The sequence below is a fragment of the Oncorhynchus keta genome, chromosome 13 (genome assembly GCF_023373465.1).
Source record: "Oncorhynchus keta strain PuntledgeMale-10-30-2019 chromosome 13, Oket_V2, whole genome shotgun sequence".
Lineage (NCBI taxonomy): Eukaryota > Metazoa > Chordata > Actinopteri > Salmoniformes > Salmonidae > Oncorhynchus > Oncorhynchus keta.
This window is the reverse complement of record NC_068433.1, coordinates 43,474,472-43,497,947: the sequence shown is the minus strand read 5'-3', so window position 1 is coordinate 43,497,947 and position 23,476 is coordinate 43,474,472. Positions and strand designations below refer to the sequence as shown.

General features: G+C 46.1%; 2 protein-coding genes across 3 annotated transcripts in view; both read left to right on the top strand.

The window, feature by feature from the left end:
- On the top strand, positions 1–11,372 carry LOC118392381 (inhibitor of growth protein 3). The gene is made up of 11 exons (XM_035784328.2): positions 1–165; positions 309–380; positions 1,313–1,413; positions 1,779–1,844; positions 8,259–8,355; positions 8,632–8,703; positions 8,868–9,151; positions 9,444–9,652; positions 9,954–10,146; positions 10,233–10,271; positions 10,401–11,372. The coding sequence occupies exons 1-11, from the start codon at positions 138–140 to the stop codon at positions 10,515–10,517; spliced, it is 1,278 nt and encodes a 425-aa protein (XP_035640221.1). The 5' UTR covers positions 1–137; the 3' UTR covers positions 10,518–11,372.
- Positions 11,373–16,150: 4,778 nt separating this feature from the next.
- LOC118392380 (cadherin-like and PC-esterase domain-containing protein 1) overlaps positions 16,151–23,476 on the top strand; it is an 82,657-nt gene continuing 75,331 nt past the window's right edge. The window contains exon 1 of one of the 2 annotated variants that reach the window (XM_052460226.1): positions 16,151–17,498. In XM_052460226.1, coding sequence (XP_052316186.1) covers positions 17,202–17,498 — 297 coding nt within the window. In that variant the 5' untranslated portion in view covers positions 16,151–17,201. Of the gene's footprint in view, positions 17,499–18,118; positions 18,249–23,476 lie in introns of those variants that run through there. The other variant, XM_052460227.1, reaches the window with a different exon arrangement.

Genomic DNA, 23,476 nt, shown 5'->3' with positions numbered 1-23,476 from the left:
TCTACGTTCTACTGACGTCACTTTCTCTGACCTCAGTTTGTCAGTGGTATTTTTTCTTCGGGACACAGCGGTTTGCGGCGCCATATTGAAAGACACAAAATATTTTCATAAACGCCTAAAATATCTAATTTGCCAAGATGCTGTACCTAGAGGATTACCTCGAGAGTGAGTATTGCGTTTATTTTACGCCTAGGTGGTATTATTTGTGTATTTACTGTCGTAAATGTGCATCATTCTAGCCGGAGCGCGCCCGGACTGTTAGCCTAGCCATGCTAACACCTATATTCGCTTTTTCTTCTCGCTGGCAGTGATCGAGCAGCTACCCATGGATCTCCGCGACAGGTTTACGGAAATGAGAGAGATGGACCTGCAAGTTCAGAGTATGCATTGCTGCAACGTGACAGTCCACAAACACTTCACCGGCGAGCATTTTTCAAGTTGAAAACACATCATTCTCAGCGTCGCACTTTTTAGGGTAGAACAAAGAATCGAACTCCTAACACAAATTAGCTAGTTAGCGTCCAAATAAAAGTGATAGATGCAGTATTTTTATTTGTATAGCTAACACACCTAGCTAGCGGTAGCGAACTTGGCTAGTTTAACATTGCAACAACTTTCAGTAACCTGAGAAAGTTAACGTTCGTGGGTTTGTTTGATTCTAGCTAGGGTTATAGAAATTACAACACAAGGTCATGTTATATTTGTTTTCCATATAGAGGTACAACTAACGTTTGCTGATCGTGTGTGCATGCACAGAAGTTGAACAATGAATGTAAACAAGACAGGGGACATAGATTCGGAGCGTACACATCACATGTAGTATCAACGTTATACATGTAACGTTAGCTAGTTAACTGATCTTTTTTTCGATGTGACTATAACTAGATACATATACGTGAACTGTTTGCTAACTAGAACATACACCGATATTAATTTAACCTGAACGGCTATGTAGTACAGTGGTTCCCAACCAGGGGACCTTTTATAGGGGGTTCTTGAGAAGACTCTTGAGACCATAGTCCTGCTGGTATAATGCACACAGACTTGTACTCCGGGCAGAGCAAAATTCAGTTGGTGGTACAGTAATCGAAAAAGGTTGGGAACCACTGGTGTATTAGTGGTGGTTCGGTTCACTGGTAGTTTTAATCACAAGCCTTCGGGTCCACAGACACCACATATATTTCATCCCTTCTGGTTAGCATTGAAGTACAAATGGATATGAATTATTCCACGTGCATGCAGAGTATAAACCCATATGAATAGTGTCTCAGACACACCTGTCCAGGTAGCTCACTCCTCCCATTTGCTATAGATGCCATGGACCAATTGGAGCAGAGGGTGAATGAGTTCTTTGTCAATGCAAAGAAGAACAAGCCAGAGTGGAGGGAAGAGCAGATGGGAGTCATCAAAAAGGTGCCAAATAAGTCTCAGATTATGTATATTTCCCTCTTCAAAAGAGTTTTGTTCTTTTAATTCCATAAATGTTTTACGATAAAGCTGTACCACCACACTTTTTGTGATGATTCTTTGTGCTTTGTCATTTACATTTTAGTAATTTAACAGATTCTCTTATCCAGAGCTACTTATAGTTAGTGCATTCATCTTAACATAGCTAGGTGGCACAACCACATATCACAGTCATAGTAAGTACATTTGTCCTCAAAGTAGCTATCAGCAAAGTCGAAGCTAGTAAAAAAGTGCCCGTGTTAGTTCACTAAAGGCTTTTATTTTTTTATATGGTGTCAGCTTGGTCTCTGACCGCTTTTTCTCGGTTTCAGGATTATTATAAGGCATTGGAGGATGCAGATGAAAAAGTACAGCTGGCCAATCAGATTTATGATCTGGTGAGTTGGAATTTCAATGCCAAGACGGAGCTCTGTCTAACGATGTCTGTTTTGTTTCATGGGTCCTGGGAAACCACTACTATAAAAAGGTAGGGACGAGGGAAGTTGGAGGAGAATCTTTATCGATTGTGGCCTTTTTCAAGATGATTTGTGGGTGCATGTCCCCACTAAAATATAAAATGTTCTGTTCAAGACTGTGCTGTCTCTGTGCCACTGGGTGGCAGTCAAACAATGCGAATCATTTGGAAGTCACAAAAATGCCAGTCTTTTCAGATGTTTTTAATATTTATTTAGATATTGACATTTCTATCTTTTTTTGTACAATATATTTATTGGCATTTAAAACTTTTTTTTTTTTTACAGTTTAACAATCATCAAAATATGACACCAATAAATGCCATGTTATTCCTTCCACCTACACAACACACCATGCTACATGGGGGCACATTGTGCAAAACCCTTCCCTCCCCAACACAGGAACACTCCTCTCCCTCCCCTCGAAACCAATATTAGCCTCACTAATTAACAACAAAAAAAGAAACAGAATGACCTTCACATTCCATGCTAGAAAATAAATGATTTCAACACAAAAACAAATGATAATAATACATTAATGAATTATGTAGTAATGAGGCAGCTAAGGTGACGTCTCTAGAAACTTCTGAAAGTCCCCCCAGACATCAGTAAATTCAAAGGGTTTATTATATAAATTGTATGTTATTTTTTTAGATGGAATATAGGAGGACAATTATTTTAGCCACATCTGCTTGCTTGACGGAGTATCACTCTTCCATATAATAGCTGTGCATTTATTGGCTGCAATGATGGCCAATTTAATGAATATGGTTTTGCTACAAATATTAACTGGTAGAACAGAATCATCTCCAAGAAGAATAAGGGAAGGATCTAGTGGTACCCTCATATTAGTGACCTGTGATAAGATCTGAATAATGTCTTTCCAATAATAGCTTAGTTCAGAGCAGGACAACAACATGCAGAAGTGTGCCCACTCCCTTTTTACACCTTGGGCAAAATGTTGAATATTTAGAATTGATCTTATACAGTCTCTCTGGTGTAAAGTAGACCCTATGTAAAATATTGAATTTCATCAACTTGTGCTGAGCATGTAAAAAGAGCTTTCCCCATTTCTCATTCTCAAAAATGAGACCAAGGTCATCTTGCCACTTCATGCAAGCTTTCAAGACTTTCATCGTTCCCCAATAGAGCTTGAAGACTAGAGTACATGTAGGAAATGAAACCCTTTACCCCTTTCCAGCCACAGTTTATCAGTTTCAGGTTTACTCATGGGCTGAATCCTACCTCCCTGCTGAGTGGCAATGTAATGTCTAAGAAATTAGTTTGAGGTAACTGAAAATGAGATGCCAGTTGTTGAAAGGATAGTAGTTCACCTTCTCTATAGAGATTACCAAATGTTTTAATTCCTTTGTTGAACCAAGAAAATGTAATACCATCTCTCAGGGCGCTTTGGGTAAGATGGGGTTATTATGGAAAGGTGTTTGTTCATATATAGATCTAAGCCCTTCTGTTTGTTTACAGACTTCAATCCATATATTTAAAGTGCTTTTAATGAAAGGGTTGTTTATGAGACCTAGCAAAGCTTTAGGTGGACTAATATAAGGTATAGATGCCAATGTAGCAGGGGTCAGACACTCCTCCTCTGTCTCCCAAGAGGGTGAACTTGTTGTATTTTGCCATACCCACACAGCCTTTAACTGAGATGCCCAGTAATACAACTGGATGTCAGGTAGAGTAAGTCCCCCTTCTGAGTATGGTTCGCATAAAGTTGTGAGTTTCACTCTGGGGGGTTTCCCTTTCCACAGAAATGAATACATCTTCCAATTAAGTTGTTTGGAAAGAACTTTGGGAATAGGAAAAGGTACAAGAATTTTGGTAATATATTCATCTTTACACAATTGTCCCACCCAATAAGAGAAATTGGTCAATCGCACCATCTATCTAATTCTTCCCCAACCTTTTTGAGAAGTGTAGTATAGTTCAGTTGATGTCTTAATAATTTCAGAAGGAATTTGCAATCCAAGATGTCATTTTCTGTGGTTTCCAAGTAAATGACTGGTCTAAGATTGGGTTCTGCATAGCTGCCCTGTTAAAAGGCAAAGTTATACTTTTCGATGGGTTTATCTTATATCCCGACAAGGTCCCATATTCTTTCAGGATGTCAACTAATGCTTGGAGTGAAATTTTTGGTTTGTTGAGGTAAAGCAAAATGTCATCGGCATATAGCGAGACCAGATGTTCAGGCCCACCTATACGAACACCATGGATGGATGGATGGATGAGATCGAAAAGCTTTTGCCAGTGGCTCTATAGGCAAAGAAAAAAGGAGAGGACTAGCGGGACAACCCTGTCTTGTGCCACGTGATAGAAAGAACTGTGAGGAAATGTTTCCATTAGTCAGGACCTGAGCTGCCGGACATTTGTACAGTAATCTAATCAGACCAACATACTTAGGTCCAATATTCATCCTCATTCTATGCGGTCAAAAGCTTTTTCCGCATCTAATGAAGCCGCCACTACAGATTCTTGGTCATTCTCTACATAATATTAAATAATCTTCTGATATTATCAGGAGATGAGCAGTTTCTTACAAAGCCTGTTTGGTCCATATCAACCAAGTCCGGAAGAACCTTAAGAGCTATGAGTTTCACAAGAATCTAATATGAAGTGTTCAATAGAGATATTGGCCTATTCGACCCACAAAGCAGAGGATCTTTCCCAGGTTTGAACAAAACTGTGATCAGTGACTGTTCAAGTGTGTCTGGGAGCTTTTCTGTCTCTATGGCATAATTAAACATACTGCAAAGAGGCTCAATTAGTTTGAGTAAAAAGGATCGATAGAATTCAACAGGGAATCCGTCTAACCCCGGTGATATCCCCCCAGCAGTGTTGGAAATGGATTCCTTTTGATGTAATCTCTTTCTCCAAGTGCTCTCTATTCTCATCAGTTAAAGTTTGTACATTGAGTTTGTTCAAAAACTCATGCACTGTGGCAGGGGCATCCCCTTCAGACTTGTACAATGTTTCATAAAACTCCATGAAGACTAGGGTAATTTCCTCAGGACTGTGAAAAACAGTGTTATTTGGTAGCTTAATAGAGCTAATAACTCTACTAGCATCCTCTCGTCTTATTTGCCAAGCAATCAACTTTCCTGCTTTATCTCCATGTTCGTAGTAGTTTTGTTCTCCTAAGAGCATTTTCCACTTTATAGGTCGTCAGGGTGTTGTATTCCAATCACTTTGAGTGTAATATTTGTAGAGTTGAATTGTCAAATGTTACACTGGTCATTTTCCAGATCTCTAATTTCATTCTCCAACTAATTTACTTGAGCCTTATACATCTTATGAGTACCTAAACTAAAGGATATGATTTTCCCCACAGATATGCAAGGAGAGCTTCCCATAAAATTAGGGGGGAGGCAGAGTTGTATTGGTGCTAAAAAGTGGACTATAAGAGGGTTCAGAAATGTTACTTACTAAATAATCCCACATTTGTATGTGCCAAACCTCGATCTTGAGGGTGGCTATGCTCTACTGACTGGTACTGAAGCCAGCAGGGCAGAATGATCTGATATACATCTTGGTAAGTACTTACACCCAGTCGTTAAACCTCCCTTGGCTGCAGGAATAAGAAATAAGTCAATTCTAGATTAACTGTTATGGACAGGGGTGTAAAATGAATATTCTTTAACCTTTTGGTTGTGAAATCTCCAAGTCCAAAGTGTTTCATTTCTGCTTTTAACATTTTAGCTGCCTGTGTGAGACTGATACTATTAGAGGAAGATCTATCACTGGAAGGGTTCAGTACCAAGTTAAAACCCCCTGCCATCATTATCTCTGATGATGGGAATGTTAACTTCAAAAAGATGTCTTGGTGAAATTTAGGGTCATCATAGTTAGGCTCATACACATTCACAATGGTAATGGGCTCAGTGTTAATGAAACCTTGAATGATCACAAACCTACCCCCTTTGTCTTTAATCTGAGATTGTATCTGAAAGGGTTCATTCTTATTAATGAGTATGGCCACCCCTCTTGCCCGAGAGGTGAAAGATGAATAGTACACTTGACCCACCCACTCTCTCTTCAGTTTACCATGCTCGGAGTCAGTTAGGTGTGTCTCCTGAAGAAGAGCTATATCAACCTTATGCTGCTTTAGATCATTCAGAATGTGTTTGCGCTTGATTGGGCATTTAGTACCCCTAAAGTTAAGTGTCATAAATGTATAGTTATTAGGTGCCGACATCTTTGAAGGAAATAAGAAATAGGGAAAAGGAAAGAAACAAAACTGCGTTGTCTATACAACGTGTACGAAATGAAAGTATAAAGTAGTAAACATACCCACCCAACCCCCTCCCCAACTGAGGGAGTTAAAGAACCCATATCCTTAGACGCTAGTCTTTAGCCTAGATGTACCTGCTATGCATAGCATCGCTCAAATTAGGTTAATTCTAAATTATATGGAATTAGAAGTACATTGACTGTTCCTTGTAGCATGAAAATATTGTTAGTCAAGTAACAAAATACAATTTGATTACAACAATAATGACCGGACTATTTAGCCCCACTTGAGCATGTCTCAACAACAACAAAAAACCTGGGTGCGTTCATAGTCACCAACAGAGCCTACCCCCACACCCAAATGTCAACCAATCGGCATTCCCCAATGCGCCCTGAAACCTGTGCCGTGCGGCGACAAAAGCAATGACCACAAACGCACCCCAGCAGGTCAGGAAAAAAGACATCAAGCTATGATGAATAAATGAAAACCTTTTCCAGACAATAACTATCATCTCTCAAATATTAAAAAGGGACAGGTAGTTAAACAATCACCATCCTCCTGAGTTCACCCTCCCCCAAAATATTATATGTACGCACATACACAAGTGTAAAGCTATCAGCTAGCTGGCAATTAGGCGGCCAGCCAGTGAGTAGCTTATCCCTGTCTTGGTACCACTAACGCCAGCATACATCTCAAACAATAAACAAACCAGCAAATGTAATAGTAGCTACAATTCCCTGAAGTAATATAAACAACATATATAAACAACATTAACCAAACCCAACTGGGCCTCTGTGTAATGTAACTACCTGGCATAGTGTGGATGTATAGTAGCTATAGCTACACCCTTGTAAACATAGCGAGCTGGCTTAATAGCACAGCCAACATTAGCTATGGTCCAACTTTACCTCGTCAGTCATTGTCACGCTAGCCATCTAGCCAGCCAGCCAGTCAGTCGATCATATGAGTAATTTCGTTGTTTCCTCATGTGCTAACAGTTCACTATCTACTGTATCCAAGTTCAAAAGACAGTTCCTCAGGGTGTAGTAGACGTGAACAAGTCAGGAAGTTCTTTCCTCGTGTATGTTTCAGCCATCTTCACAGAGTCAAAGGTGCGCTCACCATTCTTGGTTTCGATCCACAACGTTGCTGGGTAGCGAAGGCCGTATGCCAAGCCAGCCTGACGCAGAAGTCTCTTCAGTGGGGAGAAGGCCATCCTCCTCTTGTGTAGTGTGGGAGAAAGATCATACTTCTGGCTTCTCCTTATTTGAGATCTCCCTTTGCTCGGGCAGGAGAGAGGATGCGAACAGTTTCCTTGTACCGTAGAAATGTAATGACAAATGCCCTGGGTGCAGCCTGGCCAGGCAGCTGCCTCCGTAGGGTGCGATGGGCCCTGTCGATCTCCAGTGGGTGTGCAGGAGAATTTTGGGAATCCATTCCCGTAGAAAGAAGATTGTCTCTTCCCTCCACGGAAACCTTGAAGTCTCAAATTCGAGCAACTTTGGAAATCTTTGTGATAATCAAATTTCTCCTCGAGTTTAGAGGTGGCATCTTCCAACTTCTTGTATTTTTGGTCCACTTCCTCGTAGACGTCCAGGATGGCAGCCTGGTGGTCAGCATGGTCTTTTTCTAACTTTGTCACTCGTCCCGTTGCGACTTTCTGGTCTTCGTGGAGTTTATAGACCAGTACATCAATTTTGCTGAGGCGTTCAGAAAGTGTCTCTAGGAATTTTGTTATACCCTAGTCCATCTCCATTCTGAACCATGCTGGTACTTCTTCCGAGCTAGCATCTTCCAAGGCCAAAGAAGGGCTTTGAAATGTTGGGCATCTTTTGCTTTGGCGATACAGTAGATGTTTTAACTTCCAATTCACTATTAACGAACAGGTAAACTGTGTCAAAATGCCTTAAAATTGTTTGACAGTTCGAGGACGCTACGCAGATGTGTCTTGTTAGAGCTTTGCCATTATACAAACGTTTCTATCTTTTGATATTGATCTATGTCAAAGTGATTATTCAATGTGTAAAATCTTGGAGGGTTTGTTCATCTATTGTGGGGTATGAACAGTATGGTATATAATGGGGTGTGTGTTGCAGGTGGACCGCCACCTGAGGAAGCTGGACCAGGAGCTGGCTAAGTTCAAGATGGAGCTGGAGGCTGACAACGCTGGCATCACTGAGATCCTGGAGAGACGTGAGTCACGTCTGTCAATCACAACATCATAGAAGACCCTTCCCCTTCATCTTAACCCTCTTGGCCCTGTCAGAATGTTGGGCTGACAGGCTGCTTTTTTCTAGTCTTGTTTCGATTACAATTCCGTGATAGTGGAATGGTATCAACCTTTCCATCGGGATATTTCAGCCCTGCTAGGGGGCAGTATTGACCTAAAAATGACCCTGCTGAGTCAACTGTTGTCTGTCAGTGTTGTCACAGAGAGCCAGCTCTAACATTTTCTCTCTCTTCTGTCAGGATCCCTAGAGATGGACAGCCCTTCTCAGCCTGTCAACAACCACCATGCCCACTCACACACCACCGTGGAAAGTAAGTACAAGTCTTGGCTGTTTGCCTGACCTTCTTTTTGGAGTAGTTGCATGTTGAAAGCCAATATACATTTTTTCTAAGGAGCCTTGTTTGTATAGATGATTTGCTGCTTTCCTATGCGAGGTCATGAAGGTAGTAATTAATGTCTTGTTTCTGTGTGACAGAGAGGAAGTACACCACGCAGCCGAGCCACCACACTACAGAGCACGTCCCGGAGAAGAAGTTCAAATCTGAAGCCCTGCTCAGCACACTCACGTCAGACGCCTCCAAGGAGAACACACCGGGCTGTCGCACCAACAGCACGACGTCAGCCTCTAACAACGTGTACAGTGTAAACTCATCCCAGCCCCTGGCCTCCTACAACCTCAGCTCTCTGCCTGCTGGGCCCGGGGCTGGGGCAGGGGCCATCACCATGGCTGCAGCGCAGGCTGTGCAGGCCACCGCACAGGTATAAACACATTCTTTTTCACACACACAGACATACACCCAACTCCATTGCCCTCTGATTTTATTCAGATGAGTGCTGCACTGATGGGGATGGGTATCAGTATCTTGACCCAGACTGTCTGTTCTGAGAATTATCTGATTGGGACAAATGTCCTTGAATGTGTAACTGATGTGTGTCCTACAACTGTAACTAACCCTGTTCATGGCTATGTGTGTCTCTCTCTCTACCTGCCTTTCCCATCTTCTTTCTCTGTCTGCGCCCTCCTTCTCCTTCCCTCTCCCGTCCATGTCAGATGAAGGAGGGCAGGAGGACTAGCAGTCTGAAGGCCAGCTACGAGGCCATTAAGAACAATGACTTCCAGCTAGGGAGGGAGTTCTCCCTGACCTCCCGGGATACCACGGGGACCTACTCCACCTCCGCCCTGGCCAACACCCTCACCCAGACCCTCACCCCAGCCGGCTCAGCCGTCGCCTCCGATTCCCGCGGCGGACGCAAGACCAAGTACGACACAACTTACACGCGCGCACACACAGCCCCCAGTGATATCAGTCTCCAGTGATATCACTTTTCATGCCTTATTAAACCTTGTCAATCCACCCTGAATCACCCCACATCAGATGAACAGATGTCAGGCCAAATCACGCTACATCATTTAGTTTCAGTGTTCAGTGCCATGATGTCACGCCACATTATGCCAGCCATGCTTTTCAATTCCACCTCCACAGCATGAATAAATAAATAAAGATGAAAAATTGAGATCTTGCCTAAACTGTCCAGTCTTTTCTCCCCTGCCCCTCCATAGAGGCAACACCAAGTCTTCCAACCACCAGTCGTCGTCCTCCTCGTCGTCTTCGTCCCTGTCGTCATGCTCCTCTTCTTCAGCCTTGGCCCAGGAGCTGTCGCAGCAGGCCTCGGCCCTCCCAGAGTCTGAGACCAACAACCAGGTGGACTGGACCTATGACCCCAACGAGCCCCGCTACTGCATCTGCAACCAGGTACACACACATCCAGAGACACACTCACACTGGACAGCTCACACCTACAGCTGCCAGGTTAACTAAAATGGCTTCTCTTGTTAAAGGTGTCTTATGGAGAAATGGTGGGCTGTGATAATCAAGACGTAAGTATCCATTTCCATTTGCTTTTCTCATTTTCTAGAACTGTTACCATATTACTTTCACATAGGACTTTATCAAATGAGAGATTATGTATGAGAGCTAACCTGAGTGCCCTGTGTGTGTTTGTGCAGTGCCCCATCGAGTGGTTCCACTACGGCTGCGTGGGCCTAACAGAAGCACCGAAGGGGAAGTGGTATTGCCCCCAGTGTACTGCTGCCATGAAGAGGAGAGGCAGCAGGCACAAATAGACACCCCACCTCTACTACCCCACTCCTCATCCAGGACCATCCCACACCCCTACCCCTCCAAACCAACTGTCAATGCTATTTAAACTGTAGTTCCTCCCAACAAGTGTGTGTACCTGTTGTGGCCACACACAGTATTCTTATTCACCTGTCTGTCTGTGTGACCTCTCAGGCGTCAAAACAGTGGGGTCAAAGGTTGTTATTGCAGGGTCAGTCCTGTGTGAATATTTGGATGGGACACCTGACTAGAAAATCAAGACAAAGAGCCTAGACTTCCTGAAACTTCACCTCCTGGTTGGGTGTTCATTGTCCTCCCCCCGCACCCCCCTTTTCTCAATTTTGAGCCTTGGCGCACCTCTTCTCTCCCACGTTCATTAGACATTCCTTGCCTTTCCCCTTGTTACAGGAAGGGCTGCCACCCCCTGGCTTCCACGCACGGCTGCAACAAGAAGTGCTCATTACAGTAAAATGCTCACAGGGGAATGACACAGACTGGGAAATGTAGTCCAATGGTGTTTATTGGGCTTCAAAACCCAACCCCTCTACAAGTTTTGATTTTAATTCTAAATCGAATTGATGAAACACAACTAAGACTTTTAAAAGATGAGGATGAAGATTGGGACAGTGGTCATTTCAGGTAACGTATGGATGAATATGACTGAACCTCCACCATTGAGTCCTGTAAAGCTGAAGAGTTCAGAATGTACAGTGTAAGATCAGTCGTAACTGAAGCGTGTATGTCTGTGAGTGTAAGTGTTTCTGTATGTGCGTGTGTGTGTCACTAGTCATTCTGTACTGAGACGGTGTGTTAAAGTTTCCAGAGATGTAGAAAAAAATCAAATAAAGTGATCCAAGTTCTTTTGGTATTTCATGTGTTTCCTAGCTTCGTCTGTCAACAATGGCCTCTCTTCTTGATCAAACTGTAGCACTTCATAGCTCTAGGTATCCATTGTATTCAACTACACAATCAGAATGTAGATTGCTTTTGAATCACCAATGTTTTGATTCACAGCAGGCTTACAATGTGGACTGATTGCTTTGTAAGTGTTGTACGTACACACTGAAGAAGGCTATAAAGCCGAAACGTCTGTGTACTCCTATCCCTGTTGCAGTAAAACATTTAAAAATCTAATCAAATTATGTCACTTGCACCGAATACAACAGGTGTAGCAGACCTTACCATGAAATGCTTACTTACAAGCTCTTAACCAACAACACAGTTGTGAGAAAACTATTTACTAAATTTACTACAAATAAAAGCAACAGTAACGAGACTACAGTTGAAGTCGGAAGTTAACATACACCTTAGCCGAACACATTTAAATTCCGTTTTTAACCATTTCTGACATTAGCTCCTAGTAAAAAATTCCCTGCCTTAGGTCAGTTAGGATCACCACTTTTTATTTTAATAATGTGAAATGTCAGAATAATAGTACAGATTTATTTCAGCTTTTATTTATTTCATCACATTCCCAGTGGGTCAGAAGTTCACATACACTCAATTAGTATTTGGTAGCATTGCTTTTAAATTGTTTAAGTTGGGTCAAATGTGTCAGGTAGTCTTCCACAAGCTTCCCACAATAGGTTGGGTGAATTCTGGCCCCATTCCTCCTGACAGAGCTGGTGTAACCGAGTCAGGTTTGTAGGCCACCTTGCTCACACTTTTTCAGTTCTGCTCACAAATTTTCTATAGGATTGACTTCAGGGCTTTGTGATGGCCACTCCAATACCTTGACTTTGTTGTCCTTAAGCCATTTTGCCACAACTTTGGAAGTATGCTTGGGGTCATTGTCCATTTGGATGACCCATTTGCGACCAAGCTTTAACTTCCTGACTGATGTCTTGAGATGTTGCTTCAATATGTCCATATAATTTTCCAGCCTCATGATACCATCTATTTTGTGAAGTACACCAGCCCCTCCTGCAGAAAAACACCCCCACAACATGATGCTGCTACCCCCGTGCTTCACGGTTGGGATGGTGTTCTTCGGCTTGCAAGCCTCCCTCTTTTCCATCCAAACATAACGATGGTCATTCTGGACAAACAGTTCTAGTTTTGTTTCAACAGACCAGAGGACATTTCTCCAAAAAGTATGATCTTTGTCCCCATGTGCAGTTGCAAACCGTAGTCTGGCTTTATTATGGCGGTTTTGGAGCAGTGGCTTCTTCCTTGCTTAGCAGCCTTTCAGGTTATGTCGATATAAGACTTGTTTTACTGTGGAAATAGATACTTTTGCAGCTGTGTCCTCCAGCATCTTCACAAGGTCCTTTGCTGTTGTTCTGGTATTGATTTGCACTTTTCACACCAAAGTACGTTCATCTCTAGGAGACAACGCGTCTCCTTCCTGAGCAGTATGATGGCTGAGTGGTCCCATGGTGTTTATACTTGCGTATTATTGTTTGTACAATTGAATGTGGTACCTTCAGGCATTTTGAAATTGCTCCCAAAGATGAACCAGATTTGTGGAAGTCTACAATTTCTTTTCTGAGGTCATGGCTGATTTGTTTTGATTTTCCCATGATGTCAAGCAACGAGGCACCGAGTTTGAAGGTAGGCCTTGAAATACATCCACAGGTACACCTCCAATTGAGTCAAATTATGTCAATTAGCCTATCAGAAGCTTCTAAAGCTATGAAATCATTTTCTGGAATTTCCCAAGCTGTTTAAAGGCACAGTCAACTTAGTGTATGTAAACTTCTGACCCACTGGAAATTATGAAACAGTGAATTTTAAGTGAAATAATCTGTAAACAATTGTTGGAAAAAGTACTTGTGTCATGCACAAAGTAGATGTCATAACCGAATTCCAAAACAAGTTTTATTGACTCCAATCTAAGTGTAGGTGAACTTCCGACTTCAACTGTAAGTATTGAAACCTAACCAACTTGCCTAAACTATAGTTAACAAGAAATCTGGAGTGGTTGAAAAACTAGTTTTAATGACTCCAACCTAAGTGTATATAAACTTCCGTCTTCAACTGTATGTACAGGGTGTACCAGTCCCGAGTCAATGTGCGTGGGTACTAGTTAGTCGAGGTAATATGTGCATGTAGGTAGTGGTAAAGTGACTGCATAGATAATAAAATAGTGAGTAGCAGCAGCGTAACAAAAAAATAAAATGGGGTCATTGAAAATACTCCGGGTAGCCATTTGATTAGCTGTTCAGGAAGCTTGGCCCCAGTGATGTACTGGGCCGTACGCACTACCCTCTGTAGTGCCTTGCGGTCGGAGGCCAAGCAGTTGCCATACCATGGGGTGATGCAGCTGTATAACTTTCTGAGGACCCATGCCAAAACTTTCCAGTCTCCTGACGGGGAATAGGCGTTGTCGTGCCCTCTTCATGACTGTCTTGGTGTGTTTAGACCATGGTAGTTTATTTTTTTAACCTGTTTTTCTCCCCAATTTTGTGGTATCCAATTGGTAGTTTGCAGACTTGTCCCATCGCTGCAAATCCCGTGCTTCTTGACCCTGCCCACTTAACCCGGGAGCCGGCCTCACCAATGTGTCTGAGGAAACACCGTAAATCTGGTGACCATGTCAGCATGTCCTCTAACCCGGACGACGCTGGGCCAATTGTGAGCAGCCCAATGGGTCTCCCAGTCGCGGGAGGCTGCCACGGAGCCTGGACCACTGCGCCACTCGGGAGGCCCCTCTATAGGCTGTCTCATCGTCATCGTTGTTGGTGTTGTGAAGTCGGAAAACTTAATGATGGTGTTGGAGTCGTGTTTGGCCACGCTGTCATGGGTGAACAGGGAGTACAGGAGGGGACAAATCACGCACGCCTGAAGGGCCCCTGTGTTTTGGATCATTGTAGAAAATCTGTTGTCTACCCTTACCACCTGGGGGTGGCCCGTCAGGAAGTCCAGGATCCAGTTGCAAAGGTTAGTGTTTAATCCCAGGGTCCTTAGCTTAGTGATGAGCTTTGAGGGCACTATGGTGTTGAACGCTGAGGTGTAGTCAATGAACAGCATTCTCACGTAGGTGTTCATTTTTGGCCAGGTGGGAAAGGGCAGTGTTGAGTGCAATAGAGATTGCGTCATCTGTGGATCTGTTGGGGTGGTATGGAAATTGGAGTGGGTCAATGGTTTCTGGGATGATGGTGTTGATGTGAGCCATTACCAGCCTTTCATAGCACTTCATGGCTACAGATGTAAGTGTTACGGGCCGGTAGTCATTTAGGCAGGTAACCTTGGTATTCTTAGGCACAGGGACTATGGTGGTCTGCTTGAAACATGTAGGTATTACAGACTCGGCCACGGACAGGTTGAACATGTCAGTGAAGACAATTTTCCAGTTGGTCAGCACATGCTCAGAGTACACTTCCTGGTAATCTGTCCCTGCGGCCTTGAGAATGTTGACCTGTTTAAAGGTCTTACATCGGCTACGGCGAGCGTGATCACACAGTCATCCGGAACAGCTGGTGCTCTCATGCATGCTTCAGTGTTGCTTGCCTCGAAGCGCACATAGAAGTAATTTAGCTTGTCTGTTAGGCTTGTGTCAGGCTGGGCTTCCCTTTGTAGTCCGTAATAATGTGCAAGCCCTGCCACATCCGACAGGCATCGGAGCTGGTGTTGTAGGCGTCAGTCTTGGTCCTGTATTTACTCTTTGCCTGTTTTGATGGTTTGTCGGAGGGCATAGCGGGATTTCTTATAAGCAACCAGGTTAGAGTCCCGCTCCTTGAAAGCGGCAGCTCTACCCTTTAGGTCAGTGAGGATGTTGCCTGTAATACATGGCATCTGGTTGAGCTATGTACGTACTGTCACTGTGGTGACAATGTCATCGATGCACTTATTGATGAAGCCGGTGACTGATGTGGTATACACCTCAATGACATGGGATGAATCCCGCAACATATTCCAGTCTGTGCTAGCAAAACAGTCCTGTAGCTTAGAATCTACATCATCTGACCACTTCTGTATTGAGCAAGTCACTGATACTTCCTGCTTTAGTTTTTGCTTGTAAGCAGGAATCGGGAGGATAGAATTATGGTCAGATTTGCCAAATGGAGGGCGAGGGAGAGCTTTGTACGTGTCTTTGTGTGTGGCGTAAAGGTGGTCTGGAGTTTTTTTTATTTTTAAACATTGAATAATGAAGTACGCTTAATGCACCATTTTTTTGTGCGAACCCATTACACCGCTGTGCTTTAAAGGTGACCTGCTCGCCCCATTAACATTGTATTTGAGCTCTCAACCAATGCAGTACGAACAGAGCTATTCAATCATGTCTCTCAAGGGCTGATGTACTGCTGTTTTTCTTTATTTGGCAGGAAATGCGTTCATGAATGCCACTGATTTACCATGAGCCAGCTCACCTGCATGGTGTCCCATGTCTAAATCATTCCCTGATTTGAGGAGGGTAATGAAAACCAGCAGTGTTGCAGCCCTCACACACACAGGGATTTGGGTAGACAGTAGCCACTCCTGTCAGTCATTCTATTGATGGTAGACACAAACTGCCATAATAACTATATTTTTTAGAAGGAACCTGGGTTGTCTTGGAGAAATTACAACTTCACTAAAAAAAAGGGAGACTGTTTTCGGCCCTTGCTCCAAAAGGGAACCTTTTCAATAGCCTCTCTCTCACCACATCTGACTGAAACAAAGCAGGGCTCCAACTCCTTTCTCTAAATAATGAGCCAATGGAGGACTGGTGTATGTGCCACAAATAGCAAAGAGTGAGCCCTGTCTTTTACCACAATTTGGAATGAGGGGGAGCATACCTCGACCCCCGACGGAGGAGGCATGTGTGCACATCGTGGAATGTGACACTGAGACCGCTCAGTGTACATCGTGGAATTCCTAAACCGTTACTTTGCAAGAACACCACAACTATCCAGTTGAAACGGATCTATGGTATAAACTCTTCTTATTTTTTTTCCTTTATCCGAGGGAGTTTTACTTTTGGGAACCAGTAGACCTGTGAGTGAGACTGTAATCCAGCCGTCTGCGCGGAGAGGAAGTTCGGCTACTGTTGACTTTTTTTTCTCTTAGAGTAGCCTAACCCAAACCAGGTGAAGTCGCGCCCCGGTGCGCGGCCAGCGCTCGGATATAGTGGAAACCCTCTTTGTAGTCTGTAGTCTATTTCAGGGTCTGAAGTCTTGGTGAAGTTCTTCATTTTTCTCCCTTCAGTTTGGTTCTATCTGTGTCTGATCTGATGTTTTATTGCGTCCTGCTTTTGGTTCTGGATGGGAATGGCAGTTTTCTGACAGCGGGCAGGAGCAGAGTCTGATCTAGCCACAGTCATGAGGTTCCGCCACTCGATAATGTTTTTAATAATCTGAGGGGCACTCTTCCCTAAAGAAAGAGAGAGGGAAAACTTTTCCATGCTCTCTCCGGGCTCCATGGTTTTTGAGGATGTGAAAGTTGGACTGTGGCTCACTTTGCTCTAACTTCATTATCACGAATAACGAAATAACAACGTTGGGGGAAAAGGTTTTGTTTGTTTGTGCCAGCTCACAAATCAACACTTAAATGTGCCATAGCGACGGCTCTTGGACACCGTGTACCCACTCTGAAATACCAACCAGGTCATCTTTAAAAAAAGATAACATGCAGCACAATGTTTCAGGTCGTGGTTTATTCCTGAAGTGCGTGTTTTTATAGATGGCAAAAACAAAGAGCAGCGGGGCTAACGGCCAGAGTTGTGTGAGGTCTGAGTAAGACGCGGAGAAGGTTAAACATCATCCCTCATGGTATGCCTTTATTCTTCTGCCAGTAAAGTTGGGAGTGGAGCGGGAATGTTTCTTCCGCGGCTCTGGACGCTCCGCCGCAGGTATTGCTCCGGACGATTATTGCTCCTAGGGGTCGCATTGTGTCTTTTCTACCAGACCCTGATGGTGGCACGAAGTCGGTTCAAAGGCGGCCCAGCCGTGGCTGATGAACGCAACAAGTCAACGATGACTGGAGCGTTGGAGGTATTTGATGAACTTCTGCAGGACCCTGCGAAGCTTATTTCTACCCTGGAGGCTTTGGAGAGGGAAATATATGTAAGTGGGCCTATGATAGAAGTGCACTTAAATGCTATCTATTGTCCAATTTTTGTCCTGTGCTTTAGGTAGCCTACGTGCACTTGGGATGAACCTTGACTATTGGAGATTCAAGGATAAGCTTTGATCCATCCCACAATGGGAACAGCTTTGATACAAGTCCATCTCACAATGACTATAAGGCCATTTCATAATCAAAACACATGGGTACAGGATTTCTTTACACTGTGCTGCGTTAGTTGCGTGCAATGGTTGCATGGCACTCTATGCAGCCTGTGTTTTGTCTTTGGGCTCAAAACACCGTCTGAATTTAATTAACTTTAATGAGCAACAACAACCTTAGCTTCAAGTCTCACAACACCATTATTGGATGCTGACTCCTTGGTTTAGCCGATATAACTAACAGGTTGAGCCTATTTTAATTAAGTTGTCAAGTAACGTCAAATGTTTAAGAATAGTGAACCGTTTTTTTTCTCTATAGATGTTAGTGTTGAGGTATTTAGATGAGCGAGCTAGGGGCTCGAGGCTCAATGCCCATTGGTCAGCTTGACACGTGCTCCAGAAGCGCTCTTCTTGCCATACAGATGATTGACACCTGTATGAACCTTTAAAAACAAGGTTGCATATTAAGTTCCTGGGTTATTTTAAGTGATTGTTTTCTGAAGATGTAGCCTAAAAGTTTGGCCATTAATGAAGTCGGAGATTTTACAGCTCTCTTGCTCCATAAAATGACAGCGGACATAATCTGAGGTAAACCGAAGATGAGGGATTTAAATGTATTTATTACCCAGCTGCCTCAAATGTGGCCAATGCCTTGACCATTAGAGCCTTGCTTGACTGCTCTGTAATTGTGAGAGTATTCTGGTAATCACACTGTTACTGCGTTTGCTTTTCAATCTTTCAGGAAGTGTGTGTTGTATTCTGACAAGAGTGATGCTTCCATAGATCGCAGACCAGCTGCTAGTACCTCTAACAACTGATTCTAGAACAGCTCTACTTACCCTCTTCTAACCTTTACCATTGTGGGTTAAATTAGGAAAGTGTTCCTGGGAACAGTTATTTTATTAGGCCATACTTGTCCTTCTCTCTGGTTGTCTTGGCCCCTTGGAGAGGAAGGGAGAGAATAAATAAACAAGGAGAGGGGGGAGGAGGGAGGAGGGATGGTGTTGAGAGAGGGAGAGGGAGAGGCAGTCTGTTGGTCTTGACTATGTGACTATGTGGTTGACAGGAAGAAAGCGAGCTGTCACAGCCGAATTTGTTATCTACCACAAACACACTGCCTCAGTTTAGCTGTTGAGTGCAACTCTGTGTTCTAGAAACCCAACTCTAAAAGTTCTGAATGTTGGACTTATTGTGAATAAGAAGTTTGAAGTCTGAGCCATCACATTGCCCTTATGTCTCCTTTCATGATATACTCAAAGGAGTCTTTCACGGTTGACATTGAGTGTGACTGGGGTGGGGGGTGGGGGGGGGGGGCTGTTTGTGCCGGATACCCTCTGTGGCATGTCATAATGAGTACTTTCACACTGTGTGTATGGGGTGTTCAGTATTGTATCTTTCTGGGGCGGGATGGTGATTGGAATTGCTGGAGAGGTGTTAGGGAGGGGGTGTTTTAGCAAGGGTGTTTGTGTAAAGGTTTGCAATGCGTGTGTGAGTGTGTGTCCATGTGCGTGTGTATGCAGTTAGCACCTGTGTATGGTTGTTCCAGGCTTTCCCAGGTGCCAGCGGCATGAGGGCTCCGGCAGTAGGAAGTGTTAGAACAGAGTTACGGAATGTGATCCTCCAGCTCTTTATCCTCTTTGAGTCTCTTCCAGACCCTGACAAACCCATTCAGTCCCAGGGCAGGAGGCAGGAGACTGGACCATGGATCAGAAAAGCAATTGAACACAGCCTCACTCGCACACACATACACGCTGTGATTCAATGCCGCTGGTAATCCCATCAGAGCGGCGTTCAAACTCACCGCATATGTGTGGAGCATGTTTCATGGTGTTCAGATAGATCTGGAAGCTTGTTTGTTGCTTTGACGCTGAGACAGGAGTCAGTTAGGGTGCTCTGGAGGTAGGGTCAGTTAGGGTGCTCTGGAGGTAGGGTCAGGGAGTCAGTTAGGATGCTCTGGAGGTAGGGTCAGGGAGTCAGTTAGGGTGCTCTGGAGGTAGGGTCAGGGAGTCAGTTAGGGTGCTCTGGAGGTAGGGTCAGGGAGTCAGTTAGGGTGCTCTGGAGGTAGGGTCAGGGAGTCAGTTAGGGTGCTCTGGAGGTAGGGTCAGGGAGTCAGTTAGGGTGCTCTGGAGGTAGGGTCAGGGAGTCAGTTCGGGTGCAGGGGAGAAGATCTGTATAGGGTCAGGGAGTCAGTTAGGCTGCTGGGGAGGTAGGGTCAGGGAGTCAGTTAGGATGCTCTGGAGGTAGGGTCAGGGAGTCAGTTAGGCTGCTGGGGAGGTAGGGTCAGGGAGTCAGTTAGGATGCTCTGGAGGTAGGGTCAGGGAGTCAGTTAGGGTGCTCTGGAGGTAGGGTCAGGGAGTCAGTTAGGGTGCTCTGGAGGTAGGGTCAGGGAGTCAGTTAGGGTGCTCTGGAGGTAGGGTCAGGGAGTCAGTTAGGGTGCTCTGGAGGTAGGGTCAGGGAGTCAGTTAGGATGCTCTGGAGGTAGGGTCAGGGAGTCAGTTAGGGTGCTCTGGAGGTAGGGTCAGGGAGTCAGTTAGGGTGCTCTGGAGGTAGGGTCAGGGAGTCAGTTAGGGTGCTCTGGAGGTAGGGTCAGGGAGTCAGTTAGGGTGCTCTGGAGGTAGGGTCAGGAGAGTCAGGGTGTCTGGAGGTAGGGTGCAGGGGAGAAGATCTAGGGTCAGGGAGTCAGTTAGGCTGCTGGGGAGGTAGGGGGAGTCAGTTAGGATGCTCTGGAGGTAGGGTCAGGGAGTCAGTTAGGATGCTCAGGGAGTCTAGGATGCTCTGGAGGTAGGGTCAGGGAGTCAGTTAGGGTGCTCTGGAGGTAGGGTCAGGAGTCAGTTAGGATGCTCTGGAGGTAGGGTCAGGGAGTCAGTTAGGTGCTCTGGAGGTAGGGTCAGGGAGTCAGTTAGGGTGCTCTGGAGGTAGGGTCAGGGAGTCAGTTAGGGTGCTCTGGAGGTAGGGTCAGGGAGTCAGTTAGGGTGCTCTGGAGGTAGGGTCAGGGAGTCAGTTAGGGTGCTCTGGAGGTAGGGTCAGGGAGTCAGTTAGGGTGCTCTGGAGGTAGGGTGGAGGTAGGTGCTCTGGAGGTAGGGTCAGGGAGTCAGTTAGGGTGCTCTGGAGGTAGGGTCAGGGAGTCAGTTAGGGTGCTCTGGAGGTAGGGTCAGGGAGTCAGTTAGGGTGCTCTGGAGGTAGGGTCAGGGAGTCAGTTAGGGTGCTCTGGAGGTAGGGTCAGGGAGTCAGTTAGGGTGCTCTGGAGGTAGGGAGGTCAGGGCTCAGGGTCAGGGAGTCAGTTAGGGTGCTCTGGAGGTAGGGTCAGGGAGTCAGTTAGGATGCTCTGGAGGTAGGGTCAGGGAGTCAGTTAGGGTGCTCTGGAGGTAGGGTCAGGGAGTCAGTTAGGATGCTCTGGAGGTAGGGTCAGGGAGTCAGTTCAGGTGCAGGGGAGAAGATCTTGTATAGGGTCAGGGAGTCAGTTAGGCTGCTGGGGAGGTAGGGTCAGGGAGTCAGTTAGGATGCTCTGGAGGTAGGGTCAGGGAGTCAGTTAGGATGCTCTGGAGGTAGGGTCAGGGAGTCAGTTAGGATGCTCTGGAGGTAGGGTCAGGGAGTCAGTTAGGGTGCTCTGGAGGTAGGGTCAGGGAGTCAGTTAGGATGCTCTGGAGGTAGGGTCAGGGAGTCTGCTCTGGAGGTAGGGTCAGGGAGTCAGTTAGGGTGCTCTGGAGGTAGGGTCAGGGAGGTAGGTGCTCTGGAGGTAGGGTCAGGGAGTCAGTTAGGGTGCTCTGGAGGTAGGGTCAGGGAGTCAGTTAGGGTGCTCTGGAGGTAGGGTCAGGGAGTCAGTTAGGGTGCTCTGGAGGTAGGGTCAGGGAGTCAGTTAGGGTGCTCTGGAGGTAGGGTCAGGGAGTCAGTTAGGGTGCTCTGGAGGTAGGGTCAGGGAGTCAGTTAGGGTGCTCTGGAGGTAGGGTCAGGGAGTCAGTTAGGGTGCTCTGGAGGTAGGGTCAGGGAGTCAGTTAGGATGCTCTGGAGGTAGGGTCAGGAGTCAGTTAGGGTGCTCTGGAGGTAGGGTCAGGGAGTCAGTTAGGATGCTCTGGAGGTAGGGTCAGGGAGTCAGTCATCTTGTATAGGGTCAGGGAGTCAGTTAGGCTGCTGGGGAGGTAGGGTCAGGGAGTCAGTTAGGATGCTCTGGAGGTAGGGTCAGGGGTCAGTTAGGATGCTCAGGAGGTTAGGGAGTGCTCTCTGGAGGTAGGGTCAGGGAGTCAGTTAGGGTGCTCTGGAGGTAGGGTCAGGGAGTCAGTTCGGGTGCTCTGGAGGTAGGGTCAGGGAGTCAGTTAGGGTGCTCTGGAGGTAGGGTCAGGGAGTCAGTTAGGGTGCTGGGGAGGTAGGGTCAGGGAGTCAGTTAGGGTGCTGGGGAGGTAGGGTCAGGGAGTCAGTTAGGGTGCTGGGATGGTAGGGTCAGGGAGTCAGTTAGGGTGCTGGGATGGTAGGGTCAGGGAGTCAGTTAGGGTGCTCAGTTAGGGTGCTGGGATGGTAGGGTCAGGGAGTCAGTTAGGGTGCTGGGATGGTAGGGTCAGGGAGTCAGTTAGGGTGCTGGGATGGTAGGGTCAGGGAGTCAGGGTGCTGGGATGGTAGGGTGCAGTTAGGGTCTGGAGGTAGGGTCAGGGAGTCAGGGTGCTGGGATGGTAGGGTCAGGGAGTCAGTTAGGGTGCTGGGAGGGTCAGGAGTCATGCTCTGGAGGTAGGGTCAGGGAGTCAGTTAGGGTGCTCTGGAGGTAGGGTCAGGGAGTCAGTTAGGATGCAGGGGAGAAGATCTTGTATAGGGTCAGGGAGTCAGTTAGGCTGCTGGGGAGGTAGGGTCAGGGAGTCAGTTAGGATGCTCTGGAGGTAGGGTCAGGGAGTCAGTTAGGATGCTCTGGAGGTAGGGTCAGGGAGTCAGTTAGGATGCTCTGGAGGTAGGGTCAGGGAGTCAGTTAGGGTGCTCTGGAGGTAGGGTCAGTCAGGGAGTCAGTTCAGTTAGGTGCTCTGGAGGTAGGGTCAGGGAGTCAGTTAGGGTGCTCTGGAGGTAGGGTCAGGGAGTCAGTTAGGGTGCTCTGGAGGTAGGGTCAGGGAGTCAGTTAGGGTGCTCTTAGGGTCAGGGAGTCAGTTAGGGTGCTCTGGAGGTAGGGTCAGGGAGTCAGTTAGGGTGCTCTGGAGGTAGGGTCAGGGAGTCAGTTAGGGTGCTCTCAGGGAGGAGGGTGCTCTGGAGGTAGGGTCAGGGAGTCAGTTAGGGTGCTCTGGAGGTAGGGTCAGGGAGTCAGGGATGCTCTGGAGGTAGGGTCAGGGAGTCAGTTAGGGTGCTCTGAGGTAGGGTCAGGGAGTCAGTTAGGATGCTCTGGAGGTAGGGTCAGGGAGTCAGTTCGGGTGCAGGGGAGAAGATCTTGTATAGGGTCAGGGAGTCAGTTAGGCTGCTCAGGGAGTCAGGGATGCTCTGGAGGTAGGGTCAGGGAGTCAGTTAGGATGCTCTGGAGGTAGGGTGGAGTCAGTCCGGGTGCTCTGGAGGTAGGGTCAGGGAGTCAGTTAGGGTGCTGGGATCAGGGAGTCAGTTAGGGTGCTCTGGAGGTAGGGTCAGGGAGTCAGTTAGGGTGCTGGGATGGTAGGGTGCTGGGATGGTAGGGTCAGGGAGTCAGTTAGGGTGCTGGGATGGTAGGGTCAGGGAGTCAGTTAGGGTGCTGGGATGGTAGGGTCAGGGAGTCAGTTAGGGTGCTGGGATGGTAGGGTCAGGGAGTCAGTTAGGGTGCTGGGATGGTAGGGTCAGGGAGTCAGTTAGGGTGCTGGGATGGTAGGGTCAGGGAGTCAGTT

Excerpts from the sequence above, each read along its gene's own strand:
- LOC118392381 (XM_035784328.2), top strand. The coding sequence starts at position 138 with ATGCTGTACCTAGAGGATTACCTCGAGA. Across the intron at positions 166-308 it reads CCTAGAGGATTACCTCGAGA|TGATCGAGCAGCTACCCATG; the intron begins GTGAGTATTGCG and ends TCTCGCTGGCAG. Across the intron at positions 8,356-8,631 it reads CACTGAGATCCTGGAGAGAC|GATCCCTAGAGATGGACAGC; the intron begins GTGAGTCACGTC and ends CTCTTCTGTCAG.